This window comes from Marmota monax, unplaced genomic scaffold, assembly GCF_021218885.2.
Source record: "Marmota monax isolate L192 unplaced genomic scaffold, Marmota_monax_Labrador192_F-V1.1 WCK01_AAM20220418_F8-fsc00080, whole genome shotgun sequence".
NCBI classification, from domain to species: Eukaryota; Metazoa; Chordata; class Mammalia; order Rodentia; family Sciuridae; genus Marmota; species Marmota monax.
In genome coordinates, this window is record NW_026694750.1 from 3,317,011 (window position 1) to 3,332,497 (window position 15,487).

Genomic DNA, 15,487 nt, shown 5'->3' on the forward strand with positions numbered 1-15,487 from the left:
AGGTGAATCTCTGTTGTCTTAAGTCAAACCAGGTAAGTGGTGTAGCTGTTAAGTGTTTGGGGGAAGTGGCCTAGGCCAGAGGCTATTTTTTCCTGAATTAATGAATCAATATCATTACCATTTCTTCATTCATTAAGATGTCTTATAATATCTTGCCTTTTAAAAAAATCTTTATAAAGTGAAGGAATGTTGTAACTTGGAAAGTTTGAAGAATTACCTGCTTCTCCCCTTTCTGTTAGGGCTGAAGAAATGCAGAGCCACAGTCTGCTTTGCCAAATGCAGCTTGTGAATTCTCTACCCGTCACTTGAATTCCAGACTCAGGTTTCTCTGGGTTCCCAACAGTATGCCGAGTTCTCTGTTGTTTCCTACCTTACTCCCTGTTTCATCCTGTCTCAACAGAGGGGATCCATGCTGCCCCTGCTCTCCAGCTTGTTTTCTTTCCTGAATGCGTCTTCTGGTGTAGCAGACCAATGCTCTTCTATGTGGCTATTGGAGTCTCGTAAGCAAAAATCTGTCCCGAGCTCTTGGATCTTTGCTTCTCTCTATGAGCTGCTTCCTGGTGATCTATCTACTGCTTCCCTTTTTAGTCAGCTGTTCCTAATTGCAATTAACTAATAACAGCACTTATCACAGATCTTGGTTCATGCCAAGTAGTCCTCCAAAGTAGGTTCTCCTCCCTTTCTGAGGCTGAGAAAACTGAGATTTAGCAAGATAATTAGTGGTAGAGCACTCACCTAGCATGTGTGAGGCACTGGGTTCGAGCCTCAGCACCACATAAAGATAAACAAATAAAGGTATTGTCCATCTACAACTAAAAAATAAAGATATTTAAAAATCAGTCAATCAGTCCAACCCAGAGCTGGTTCTATTTAGGCTTCAACTATTCTTTTTTCTTTCTTTTTTAAATATTTATTTAGTTGTAGATGAAAACACAGTATCTTATTTATTTTTATGTGGTGCTGAGGATTGAACCCAGTGCATCACACATGCGAGGCAAGCACTTTACCACTGAGCTACAGCCTCAGCCCCAAGGCTTCAACTTTTAGGACTCCCAACTTGTGTCTTTGGTACCAGGCTCTTCTTGGTGTTTGTGTTGGTGTGAAGACAGTGTCAGAGCGTCAAAAAGACAGCTGGTGGAAATTGGTAAAGAGAAACAAACAAAAAACAAATAAATGAATAACTGAAAAGAAAAAGTTTGGTCTGGCCCCTGATTTCTAGGTGGCTTACCTGGCCTCTGTGGAAGTACCATCTATGGTGCTTCCTTTCTAATCTTGATGACTGGAGCTCTCTTCCTGTGGGTCTAAAGCACCTTCAGGAAGCCCACTGCCAGGTTGAAGTGGCTTGGGGTTCTAATGCAGTGTCACAGGGGTAGCCTGGGACTGAGGGGAGGATTCAGGGCAGTCTGAAGAGTTGAGTTGTATGTGAGGTGTGGCCTGGACATGTCACGACCTATTTTGGTTAATTCCAAAAATAGTGTGTTTTGGGGTTATTGCTGTTCATGAAGTGAAGGCAAGGCTGGTCATCGTGCCCTGACTGGTGGTCTTCAAGATTTAATAGATGATTTTCCAGACTAAATAAATATCATCCCCGTCAGGGTTCATTGTGTGTTTTTGTGATAATGTGTTTTTTGTTGTTTGGTTTACATGTGTCTTTCCTTTTTGAGCTGCTAGTTTCCTCCTTTCTTTGCCCCGCCTCAGTTCCAAGATGCAAGAAAACTGTTTGCTGCGTCATCACAGGTGAGAGGCTTTGTGCCCATCTCTCCCACTTGAGTGCCTGTCTACAGCTGCAAGTTCAGATGTTGTGGAGCAGAGACTGTGTCTCAGATTTCTTCATGGAACATTGGGTTTATGTAGAATCTGTGCTCTGCTGCTTGCTAGGAAGGGGCCTGGAGCCAGACACTAAATCTCTGGGTTTTATTTCTTATTTTAGTACTCTAGCTACAGAGTGATGAAATCTGCATTGCCCAGCAGACCCTTCCCCACTCCTGCCTCTCTTTTGTGCAGCTTCAGGGGCCAACATGATTCCTGGAACATTGTTGGTACATAGAAAGTGATGGAGAGGGAAGATTAGTTCAGCGATTGTGTATTTTCTTCAGAAAATTAATCAGACCTTTCCCCCAGGTTTTACGCTTAGTAGTTAAATTCTGTGTTTTTGTCATTGTCTGTGAAATGTGCTTCCACTGAATATTCAATTTTAGCCTCAGTCTCCCAGAGGCACCCTCTGTTGCCTAAATAGTGTTATTTGGTGTGGCAGTGGCCAAACAAAAATCAGCATTGTGCTTGTAGTTTTAATTGTCATTTCTTTAACATATACACGTATCATATTTTATACTTGGTGCTAGGTCATTGGTGATGTGGGTATGCATGAAAATGTATTTATATCTTTGAATCATGGTTTAGGAGAAATTTTTTTTAAAACGATGTCTTTGACAGATTTTGACAGAAGTCTTTCTCATTTGTATAAATAATTGAAATAATTGAAAGCACATGAAGAATTGTAAGAACTGGATTCCAAATCCCACCTTTTTTCCTTTCAAGATTATTTTAGCAATTTAAACAACATTTTGCATAGTAGGAGACTGAGATGTCCTTTTGTTCTTAGTGGACTACAATTAATTATTTGATATTCAGCCTGAAAGCAGGCTGACTTGGGGCTTTCTGCAATTCTTACAATAGCTAAGATTGCAGAAGGATGCTTCTGTGAAGCAGACTGCCAGGTGCAGTGCCATTTGATCTAAAAAGGTCACAGGAAAAGGGACATTTAAATTAAGTTATAAATTACAATTGAAGAACAATATTTTGATGTGTGAGACCAGAGATGTCAGAGCAGGGAGATGTAATCCATGGGTTCATTACAGAACAGAGGCGCCTGACAGCTGAGCCACGCCAAAAGGAAAATTTATGTGCAACATCATGCAGACAGAAAACGGCAGCTCAGACGAGAAGCAGGAGTAGAAACGTGAAACCTTGTGGTAACACAGAGTCTATGCTAATAAGACTGCCTGAGGTCCAGAGATGTTTAATGACTGCTGTAATATAAATGAGGTGTTCGGACATGTGCACATTTTCAATCTTATTTAAATTAAGACCTTGTCTTTGCTCTATAAAATAACATACTTTATAACCAGGCATTAAGTTAAGTTATCTCACCCTTCTGTCCAACATACAGATTTGCTGAAATTTCAGAATTGTTTAGAGGGGAGTTAAAGCTTGAAACAAGATTTCTATCCATGGAAGCTTTGAGGAAGGATATAATTTAATGTTTATGGCAATTCAGGAGAAGTTCAATCATGAGTTAATTAAACTGTAGGCAGTCATTAAGTATTATTTATTCTTTTGAGAAACTTGCCAGTAAAGCACTTATATATATTAAATTATGGAAAGTAATAAGCAGGGAATGATTTGTCAGGCAGGGTGAAAGTAGCAGATTTAACTTGGGCAATTATGCAGAAATGTGTTTTTCTACTCATGGCATGGTCCTCTCTTAATGCTAATCCTTCCTTCAGGTCAGGGGTTAGAACAAGACAGGGTGGATGTGTAGTGACAGTCAGCATTGTTGGCTCATTGACCCCCCTACTTGTTTGATCTGTCTTATGTAGGAATTGTGCATCTATAGTACCAACGCCGCGATGACACCACTGCAGGGTTCAGAGCTGTTGTATGTTTGAGAGTGTTTGGCACGTGTGTCTCATGGAATGCAGCTGATCTGGGACAAAGCTGGCAATGAGTCTGCCTCCTGCCTCCAGTCCTTTGCCTTTTTTGTCAGGCTACAGAAGGCTTGGAGTCCTTGAGAGCTTTTTGTGCAGCTGGAAAAATGTGTCCATTTCTAGATGCACAGTGAGTCAGTGGAGTGGTTACTGTCCTCACAGTGGAACTAAACCAGGTGTTTTTCAGAGGCTGCTTTTGTGTTCAGCCCCCAAATCCCCTCCTGAGTCCACTGTGTGGAGTTCATGCATGCCTGTCCTTGCATGCCCTTGTAGCCCTTTGGCCAGCCCAGTTACTGGCATAAAGAGTTGTTCAGTAGCTGTTTGTGTAGTGAATGGAAAGCCACTGAAGCTGGATTGTCCTGTTTGATCTCATGGTCCCAGCACTTCTGAGCAGAAGATGTGGTAGAAGAAGGCTGGACCCTAACAGGGGACGAGTTCACCTGTGCTCTTTCACAAGGAACCAAACAAAAATGTAGGAAACAAACATCTCATTGCAATATGTGGAGCAAGCCTGTGGGCCATAAAACACATTGCTAAACAGCAAAACAGAGTAGTTCTATGATGCAACCACCTGAAATGATAGTGGATTGATGAAGAATCACCATTTTGTTATATTCCCCAGTCATAAATCCCAGGTCTTGACCCCTGCTTTAGGGAAGATGGGTTTCACAAGTATAGAAGTACAGTTATGAACTTTAAAAAGCTGCAGAGAGATTTACTAGTGTTTGTTTTTTAGATAAAAACAAAACACTGCACACCCAGGGGAATGAGGTTGCAAGCAGTTTCTGCTAAATGAGATCTTTCTTCAGTGGCTGGTGGAGTGATGGGGTTGGTGTAAGATCTCAGTGATCTTTTCAGTAGCTCCTAAATATGTACAGTTCTCTACATCCTACATTCAAACTGTGTTTCAGATTTTCCCAGCTTGACTTGGCTACAATATAGATAGACAGGTTTAATTATATTGCTTTAATTGCTTTTCCATGGCTAGAAAGTGAAGCTATAAGAAGCACCCCTACCAGCCCCCCAATATCTTCCTTGTAATTTCTTGCAATAGTCTTCCCTTGGGAAATGGTAGAAAGTCTTATTCATATTAAAGAACCTTTGACTTTAGCAGTACTGAGATGCCTACATCAAATGTCCTGATGAAACAGATCATCTCCGTGATCTTGAGCAGATGTTTAAAATTGGAAACAAATCTAATATTTTTCACAAAGTGGAATTTAAATCCTTTAGAGCTTGATGCTATATTGGTAGAACAAATGTTTTTAATGCCAGTTCCTTGAAGATATAAGATAGCTAGTGTTTTGGTAGGTGTACCAACTTATATGAGGAATAAAGTTGAAATGTCCAGTTTAGTTCTTCCTTGACCTTAATTTGGTCCCTCTCTGAAGACAGGAGATCTTCACAGTCATTCAAAAAAGAAAGCCTTTTTGAGAAGGGCCTACTATGCACCCAGCAAAAAACAGTAGAACCCAACCTTTTAGGACCCTCGAATTGGGTGTGGCATTTAGAACCATGTGTCATTGTAGCACAGTCCTTCCTATTGATTCTCAGAGGGTACGCCTTTCTTGGCCTCACATTTTTGTGTTCTTTATCTTTGGTGTTGCATCTGTGTCTGCCCCAGCAATTGAAAGAGTGCCTAGCACAGGCCAGTATGGCACAACCAGTGCTGCAGGGTGAAGGAAGCCCTGGCCTGCAGGCACTGTCCCGGTGTGCTCTGAAGATACTGACTGCTGTTGGGAGCTGCATAGGCCCTGGCGCTTCCAGCATGTTTAATAAAATGTAGTTACACCCCTGCAGTTACGCTCTCCACTGTTGAGTTCCTCACAGTTAATTGTAGTCCAAAAATATTAAGTGAGAAATTACAGGAATAAAAAATTCACAGGTTTTAAATAACATCACCATCACCACCATCAGCATCAGCATCATCATCATCATCATCATCATCATCATCATCCTCCTCCTCAGTATTAGCACTGGGCACTGAGCCACATCCCCAGCCCTTTTATTTATTTTATTTTGAGTCAGGGTCTTGCTAAACTGCTTAGGGCCTCACTAAATTGCTGAGGCTAGCTGATCCTCCTGAGCCTGGGATTACAGGGGTATGCCACCTTGCCCAGCTTGTTATGGTATACTGTTATAATTGTCCTATTTTGTTACTAGTTATTGCTAATCTCTTGGTGGTGTGCCTTATTTTAAAAATAAATTTTAACCTAGGTGTGGATGTATGAGAAAACACATCGTGTATATAGGTTTCAGGCATCCCCTAGAGGTCTCGAAACACAATCTCCATGGATAAGGGGGAAATACTGTTATTCCTTTAAAGTTGTAAATCTCAGTTGCCAGAGTTTTCTCAGACAGGATTCCTGGCAGGTAGAAATTGGTGTATGTTAACGGTAAGAAGGTGTCCCTCTAGCAGGGTCCATGTCACTCCTGGGAAGGGGGCATGTGGCCATAGCACAGCTGCTTCTCTGAGCTTTTATACCAGCCCTACTAAACACTGATGTAGCACAGTGCTGTGCCAGCCCTACTCATTCAAGAAACATCCATCACTTTTGGTATGTAATCCCACCTTGTACTTTGCACATGCATCTTTGAGTTAGGGTAGGGGGGAAAGTGTTTATTAGGTTTATATCATGGGGAGGTCAGAAATAGGAATATTTTAAGAGGGCTATCAGACAGTGGACCAAAGTAAAGGATGGATTCCGGTAGTGGAAGGAGTTTCAGGTTATCATGTCAATTCAGTGGCTTCTTCGGGGGAGAGTTTTGTAGACAAAGTGTGAATACTGGGATATGTTTAAGGGAAATGCCTTTTTCTCCACTGAGTACCTCACCAGAAATTCAGCTGGGGGGTTATGCAGGCAGTAGCCACCCTCCAGCTGATGGCCATGAGCAGCAGCACAGCAAACAGTTCACAGCCGCTCCTCCTGATAATGATATGTGATTTCAACTCACCCACTCAGCACTTTGCTTTTAGATTGGGACTTATATTCTTAGGAGAAATTTCCTGCTATCAAGCACTTAAAATTTAAAAATTTTCCTGTGAACTATACCATAGTTTTAATCAGATTTTACAAATTACAGTATTGATGTGGGTAATTATGTGAAACATAAATGGTTTTATTAGAACTTAATCAATTATTTTGTATCGCTGGAAGGTTACTCTCTAATCTAGAAAATGATGAAAATTGACTGCCTCCTTTTTTTTTTTTTTTTTTTTTTTCTGGCACTGAGGTTTGAACCCAGGGGCACAGCCCTTTTTTATTTTGAGACAAGGTCTCACTGAATTGCTGAAGCTGGCTTTGAACTTGTGATCCTCCTGCCTTAGCCTTCTGAGTCGATTGGATTACAGGTGTGTGCCATCATGCCTGGCTCAAATACACACACACACACACACACACGTGTGCGTGCGTGCGTGCGTGCGTGCGTGCGTTTGTGGTGATGATGGTGGTATCAGGGATTGAACCCAAGGATGCTTAACCACTGAGCCACATCCCCAGGCACCAACCCCTTCCCCCAATATATTTATTATTTATTTGATTTCAGCTATCAAATGAAATGGTGAGAGTTCCTATTTCATAAACTTAAATAAGAAAATACTTTTCCTTGGGCTGGGGATGTGGCTCAAGCGGTAGCGCACTCGCCTGGCGTGTGTGTGGCCCGGGTTCGATCCTCAGCACCACATACAAACAAAGATGTTATGTCTGCCGAGAACTAAAAAAATAATTAAATAAATAAGTATTAAAAAAAAAAAAAAAAGAAAGAAAGAAAATACTTTTCCTTTGGGTGTAGGGAACACAGTGAGTGCAAGGAATGTGCCAAGCACTCTGCAAGGCCACATGTTTATCAGATGTTTGCTTTGTCCTTCTTAATGCTATTCATATTATTGCCTTACTTCTCTCCCTATTAGTCAACTTTTCATTACTGTAACAATTACTTGAGATAAATCAACTTAATATGAGGAAAGGTTTATTTTGGCTTATACTTTAAGTATATGGTTGCTTGGCCCCATTGCTTTTGGGCCTGTGCTGAGGCAGCACAGCATGGTGGAGGAAGCTTCTCACCCAGTGGCAGTCAGGAAGTGAAAGAGGGTGGGAGAGACCACTGTCTTACAGTCCCCTTCCATGGCATGCCCCAGTGACCTACGACCTCCCAGTAGTGCCACATTGGGGACCAAATCTTCAACACTTGGGTCTTGGGGGAAGTTACTTTTTAGATCCAAACCAAAGTACCCTTGAAGAACAGCAGTGAGCAGTGGTTGGATGAGAACAGGTTACCTGCTGATGGAATGCTCAAGAGTCTCTGTGGCCCTTCCATGATTCTTCTTTTGGAGTAAATGCAGGACTTGCCTTTTATTGATTTGCATTCAATTCTGCTATTTGGTTCCCTTAACTAATTAAGATTATTGTTTTCTTAGCTACATGAAAGTGGTTATGATGCTGGCAAAGCCCTGCAGCGCCTGGTAAAGAAGCCTGTGCCCAAGCTGATCGAGAAGTGCTGGACTGAGGATGAAGTGGTGAGCATGGACCTGCATTTCCCTTGGTTCTGGGCCATCAGGGTGTTCTCTTCTCCATGTGTGACCTGCCTGCTGCTCGGGGAACAGGGATTCATTTGGAAGACAGATTGCCCATGACATTTATCAGTCAAAGGGAAGAGCCTTCAAGCCTTGCAATTACACAGGAAGACTTGACTTTACTAAGATTAGGTTCCACAGATGTTGGGAAAGATAGCCCCAAGCTTCTTGGAGGGGAGAAATGTTACTTTTATAAAAGTTAATATGGTTTGTTGTTGGTGTTGGTGCAAGCCAACTGGCAGTAGCTCTGTATTCTAAGAGTCAAAACCAGGTAATACAGAATCTAATTTGAGTGGCCCTGGTGACTTGTTTTTATTTTGAGGGCTTACAGAACCACTAACCTACTGAAGGTCATTCATCAAAACAAGGAAGCATAGACCAGCCAGGCACAATGGTGCACACCTGTAATTCCAGCAGCTTGGGACGCTGAGGTAGGACCATGGGTTCAAAGCCAACCTCAGCAACAGCAAGGCACTAAGCAACTCAATGAGACCCTGACTCTAAATAAAATACAAAAAAGGGCTGGGATGTGGCTCAGAGGTTAAGTGCCCCTGTTTCAATCCCCAGTTCCACCCCACCACCTCCCAAAAAGAAGGAAGCGTAGACTCAATGAAATAAATACACTAGATTTTATGTACCCATTTTGTTGCTGTGGCCCATTAAAGGAGATGGAGAGAAGGAAATGTGTCCACAAACACAGACTTGCAAACCCTTAATTCCTGCCTGGCAAACAGTACTCATGAAACTACATCCCCATCTTGTGACTTTTCAAAGGTATTGCTGTGATAGGCTTAGAGATTTCCTGTGCTTTTGCAAACATGGTCTTCAGTGGGAGTATTATTGCTTGATATTTGCCCTTCAGGTAAATGCAATCAAAATGAAGGCTGGCCATGATTGACATATTGACTACAAGTTCCTCACCTGTTTTATAAAACATGGTAAGGAAGAGTATTTAGAAGTTGTGTGTGTGCTTTCTTGATCCTGCTCATTTCATTTATGCAGCAATATTTATAGAGTGCATACCATGTGCCAGGTGCTGTGCTGGGAGCTGTGTCAAGAAGAACACAAGGTCCCTCTTCAAGGGTCTTATGTTTTAAGAGGGGAGACCATCCTAACTCAATATGTTTCAAGTGGTAGAAAAGGACAAAGGAAAAATAGAGTCGGGTAATGAGGATGGGGAACAACTGGGCAGAGGCACTGCCTCGTAAAAGAGGTTAAGGCAAGACCTTTGTGAAGTGAGGAGGGAAGCCTCTTAGATGTCAGAAAGAAGAGAGTTCTGGTTCACAAGAGGAAAGCATGCTTGGAGTGTGTTTAAAATAAGCAAGAGGCTGGGTGCTGTGGTGCAGTGGGTGTCCCTGCAGCTTGGGAGGCTGAGGCAGGAAGATCAGGAGTTCAACCCCAGCCTCAGCAACTTAGTGAGGTCCTAAGCAACTTAGTGAGACCCTGTCTCAAAATAAAACATGAAAAGGGCTGGGGATGGGGCTCAAGGATGGTTAAGTGCCCTTGCATTCAGTCTCTGGTACTTAAAAAAACAAGGGCAGGAAGGTAGCTGGGGCACAGTGAAGTGTGGGTGGCTGTCGCAGGGGCAGATCACGTGTGGCCTGTAGGCCGTGGCAGGGTGTTGTCTTTTGCTGTGCATGTGCACTTTCTGAGACTGTTGAGTTCCAGGGAGCAAGGAGGGCGAGCAGGACAGCAGGGGTGGGCCTGGGATGTATAGGGAAGGTAGAGCCAAGGGAATGTGTTCATCCAGTGACTTCAGTAAGTGGTGCTGGTGAAGGTTGAGAGGAGTAGGGACAGACTAGCAGAGATGGACTGAGGCTTTGGTGATAGAGCACCTGTCCCTTGTGATTGAAATCTGATCATACTTTGGGTGAAACCCTTGTAACTGCTTTAAAATTACAAGCCTTACATGATTAGTAGAGAGATTATAACATCTTGAACATTTTTTTATCTTCAAAAATAACCAAAGTGAAAACATTAAATTCAGATGTTTTGAGAAGTTAATATTAACATCTTCACTGGAAACCTATTTACATGGGTAGAAGTTTGATTGGTAAGATTTTAAACTCCACAAAAATTTTTTGTGAAGAAAGATACAAGGAGATGAAAAGGAGGGAATGAGAGTGTTAAGTAATACTTCAAGGATGTCTGCTCCTCCTCTTGGCCTGCCTTGGTCATCCTGTTGGTGCTTGGATACCACAACAACTGCTCCCCTGCCTGCTCACCTTTAGTTCTTGAGCGTCCTCTCAGTCTGTCTTTTTGGTATCTTCTCACGCACCTCCTCCCTGCCCCTTCTCTGTCCCTTCCTTCGTACTCTGGCCTCCTGTACTGACTCTGTCCTCTCCCTTCCGCCATTTTTCTCATGACCTTCCTTCCCTCTGGAATTTTTTAAATACACAGCACAAAGTCCTCTCTTCCTGCTTAGAGAAAGCTGATTTCCCTTTCTTCCAGCACTTGCTAATATCAGGCCAAGATGTTGACCGAGTCCCCAGTGCAGCTGTGCACAGACTTAGCAGTGGGGGGCTGGGAGGACCCTTCAGGCACCAGAAAGAGCTCAGTGTTATTTTGAAAAACAAAACAGGACTCCAAAGTGGCAACCATTCCAAGCATGGGATAATGATCCCTAACTGCGTAAACTCAAGTTGGTTTGGGCTTATTTTTATCATGTTTGCTTCTTGTTTTGGGAAATGTTTTGGCAGTTACCCAGCCCTTGCAGACCCTGGGGATCAAATGATTCTCTTATTTGAAGGAAGTTAAGCTTGCTTTTTAAAACCTCCACAGTGAATGAGAGGGAGTGATTAAATAATTGAGAGGCTGAAGGAGGCTTCTGATGAATATATCCAAATCTTTGAATAGATTTATGTGGCAACAAGGCAGTCCCTCTTTACCTTGGTTGCGAAGAAACACCTGCTGTGTTCATGCAGCCCCTTCTGATGACTTCACCAATTTTCTCACCCCAGGAATCACAGACATAAACAAGTGTGTCCACCCAAGTAAGTACAAGGGCCTACCTATCTTCTTTTATCCTCACAGTTTTCTATACACTTTGGATGTCCTAGTTATTTTTAGACTTTGTTGCCTCTGGTGTGTTAATTTGATCTAGCTAACCAGCACCAGCAAAGCCTTCCACAGGTTATTTCCCATAGCCTGTGTGAGAACCTGTATGAGAACAGCCAGCCCTGTGCGAGGAGAGCCTGCCAGTTGTGCCTCCTGACAGGCAGGGCCCTGCCCCTGGAAGAAACAAGCTTTTCTCCCACCAGGCTAGAGCTTGACCCTTCCTGCTAGCTGGATCGGCCCTCTGCCCGCTGTGGCTGTCACTCCCTCTTCTGCTGTGTGCCTCTTGTTTGCATTTTTACTGACCCTTTATCCCCGTTTCCTCATGACAACTTTTGCTGGTTGTTAGTTTATAAAGTTATTAAGGGTAAGGACTTATTAAGGTGAGGTTAATGTCTCTCCCTGTGAGGGGCTTGAAGAATAGTGGTGGCACTTTGTTTAAGGTTATCATTCCTAAAATTTCTTCACTCAGGTCTTCCTCAGTCCAGCATTTTAAAACTTGTAATAGTTAATATTATTGAATTAACATCAAAAACTTTTACATGCAGCCGAAACTGACCTTAAAAATTTGACTTTTAGAAAATGCTTTTCAAATTACTCATCATCCCACCTGTACCAAGGTAAAGAGGGACCTTTAAATATTTATTTTTTAGTTGTAGTTGGACACAATACCTGCATTTTATTTATTTATATGTGGTGCTGAGGATCGAACCCAGGGCCTCGCAGTGCTAGGTGAGCACTTTACCGCTGAGCCACAACCCCAGCCCCATCATGATTGTTATTTTTGTGAGCATCATCATAACTTCACTTAAGTGTTTCTTCCTAAGTCTCTCAGATCACTACTTATGTCGTCTGAGACTCAAAACTACACAAGGGGAAGCCTTTCATCTCACATCTTCTCTCAGTAACTGCTCTGACAGTTTGTGTGTGTGTGTGGATATCGTGTTTCTAATTGAAGTTGCTTTGGGGCAAAGATTCTTTAAATCTTATTTTATTGAAGCCAAATTTGTGCTAATTTCTGTCAGATTCTATACCAGATACTGCAAAACAATTCTGCTTTTGAGGAGTAACTGCAAGAAATACCTTGGTAACTAGCCTGTAGTGTATATTTCAGGTTAAATACACTGGTCAGACCAGGGAAACATTCTGGAAGAAACCCTAGGGGAATTCATGAAGCTTTTCAAATGCTATGGTACGGCAAGGATAGAGCCAGAAGATATGGCCAGATGCTGCCTTTAAGTGTTCTATTATTGGTAGTTAACCAATTTCACGTGCATTTATGCTAAAAATATGGTTCCGGCCAGGCATGGTGGCAAATGCCTGTAATCCTAGCTACTCAGGAGGCTTGAGACAGGAGAATTGCAAGTTTGAGGCCTACCTGGGGGGAATGTAACTCAGTGATAGTGGCTTAGTGCTATCAAAGAATAAGTAAATAAAATATTGTTCCTTTTCAGTAAACCATCCAAATTGGTAGAACTTAAGAAAAAGGACGAAATGCAGATCAGAACTTAAAAAGCAAAAATCCAGAAATTAGATTATTAGGTTTTTAATTAAACATGATGCATACTTTTACATATAACACAAAGGCCCTGGGCTGAACTGCCTGCACCTAATCGAAACAGATTAAGTCACCCTTCTATGCTTGGATAGTTATTAATTCTGTTTATTTATGCATGCAGGCTGAAGGTAGTATTGGCTGCTGTTGTGTTACTGCTTATTGCACTGGGATTCCATTGCTGCTTGATGCTGTGCTCTTAATTAGCATTCAGCTGTTGATTAGGGGAATACTAGGGATGCTAATTGAATTCTTTTTAAAATTCAAGGCCTGCACTGTCCTTGTGGAGTTTGGCCTTACTTGCAAGGATGTAAGATTGGGTGCTCCTTTGAGCTGTGGGTTTTTCACCCTTTGCTTCCTGTCCTGTTGCCTGTTACTTGGTTTTTGGAAATATTTTCATGTTGATTTAGCTTTCAGAAAAAGTTCAGATGCTGCAAAAAAAATTCAGAAGGTTTTGTTGCTTACAATAGTAAAACAAACTGTTTCCATTTCATCTTGGCTAACAGTAGCTTTTATCTTGAAATATGCCGTCCATTAAATATTTTAATACTACTTTTGATGTAATACATTGAGGTGAACAACCTAGGTAAAAATAAACTCTGAAATTTTTATCCAAAATAGTAATCCACAGTGGTGATAAACCTTAATTGGCTATGTACATGGATTTACTTAGAAGCTCATAAATTTTAAAACATCTAAACCTTCCTTCAGTTTAAAACTCAGTTTATCATAAATATAAATGAAAATCCTTTCAAAATTGACATGACATGGTGAACTAATTTCCTGAGTATTTGTAATCCAGTGAACCAGTGTGGCTGGTAGGGGAATTACTCAGGCAGAGTGGCACAGCCATTTGAAAGGGGTCTCCCCAAAGGTCCTCAGTGCCTTTGTTGTACCCTTTTGGGAATGTTTGCTTGAGAAAACATTGTTTTCATTGTTCACTCTTTTAGGCCAGGCATCTGGACATGCCCAAAGACAGAGCTGCTTAGGAGTAAAAATACAATGAATTTTATTTACTGTTTGTGTGGCAACCGAAGAAAATATAATTCACAGTAACATCAAAGTTAAGAGCAGCAGGAGGGTGTAGAGGTGAATGTGGAGGAGGAGCTGGATGACAAAGGGGAAGAGAGGCTTTCACCACCTGCAGTCAGCCTTCCATGGGTTTCAGATCCCCACAGCCCTGATGTTTGGTTTTAAAATTTCACATCCATCATATGGGAAAAGGCTTAGTTGTATGATATCTATTTGAGGAACTGTTTTTGGCCATTTTATATAGTCATACAAAAAACATTGATGATAAGGGGATCCTATCATATAGGTCATCTAAGAGATGAATCCATTTATTTTCTTCTTTTAACAATTTTTTGTAAAGTTCCCCTATTAAGAGTGTCATTATAAAAACACTGAAGATTGAAACATCACCCATAACACACTATGTACAGTTTACTTACTACTTCTTGTGATCATCGGGTCTTTGTTTATGGTTTTGTTATTGTAAATTTATTTTATATGTACAGATTTGCATACATGAAAATTGAAACATAATATTTCTTTTATTTTTTATTTTTATTTTTTGGAACGGGGGTGGGGTGGGGTGTCAAACCCAGGACTTTTCAAGTTCAAGGCAGATGCTTTGTAACTGAGCTACATCCCAGCCCTAAATTAAAATCTTTCTAAAGAAATTTTAGTGTGAAAAATTTTACAACTTTACTTGGAAACTTTGCTATTAATCTGAAAGACAGACATACACATTCCATGAATCAGGAAATAGATACTTAGTAAATTTGGGGGGAAGGGCAGACAAACTCATCTACTACTGACCTACACACCAGCCCAGGACCTAGTAAATTTTATTTATTTATTTATTTATTTATTTTTGAGAGAGAGAGAGAATTTTTTTTAAAATATTTATTTTTTTAGTTTTCGGCAGACACAACATCTTTGTTTGTATGTGGTGCTGAGGATTGAACCCGGGCCGCACGCATGCCAGGCGAGCACGCTACCGCTTGAGCCACATCCCCAGCCCCTACTAAATTTTAAAATGAATCAAAGTAGATTTTTCTCTTTACTCCTACCATTCTTCGAAATGAAATTGATAACTGTTTCTAAAGAAGAACTAAATTCTTAGATATGAGAGTTGGAAAAATTAAAGAGAAGTATAAATGTTGATCTATTACTTAAAACATTTGTAATACATCTATTACTCCATGTTATATATTCTTATTGTGACTCATGGTAAAAATCAGTCCTTGGTGGATTTTTTTTTTTTTTTTTTTAATGTAGATCCAGGTAATATGGTCTGTTATTTCAAGTGTTAATGAAATGGGACCATCTCTGCTGTGATTAACTCCCATCAGCCTTTGAACCAAACCCTTGCTTAAAGAAGTCGATGGTGTAGATAGAGTGGAGTTTATTGTCAAGTTCTTTAGGAAATGAGACAGCAAATTAAAAGTCAATTATATGTGCAGAAAAGTTGGTGTCAGGCTATCAATTCTGTCCATTAATTTGCAGAAAGATTCTACTGTTTAACAAGCTGGAAAGAGAATGTATTTTTAAAATCCTTGTGTAAATGAGATAGGCCAAGCTTTAGAAGGAATG

At 41.2% G+C, this 15,487-nt stretch overlaps 1 protein-coding gene across 15 annotated transcripts in view; it reads left to right on the forward strand.

Annotated features, from left to right (window-relative positions):
• Rere (arginine-glutamic acid dipeptide repeats) overlaps nt 1-15,487 on the forward strand; it is a 396,746-nt gene that overhangs the window by 288,095 nt on the left and 93,164 nt on the right. For all 15 annotated transcript variants that reach the window (XM_058572685.1, XM_058572684.1, XM_058572687.1 and 12 more), the window contains one exon: nt 8,125-8,223. In XM_058572685.1, the coding sequence (XP_058428668.1) occupies nt 8,125-8,223 (99 nt within the window). The remainder of the gene's footprint in view (nt 1-8,124; nt 8,224-15,487) is intronic.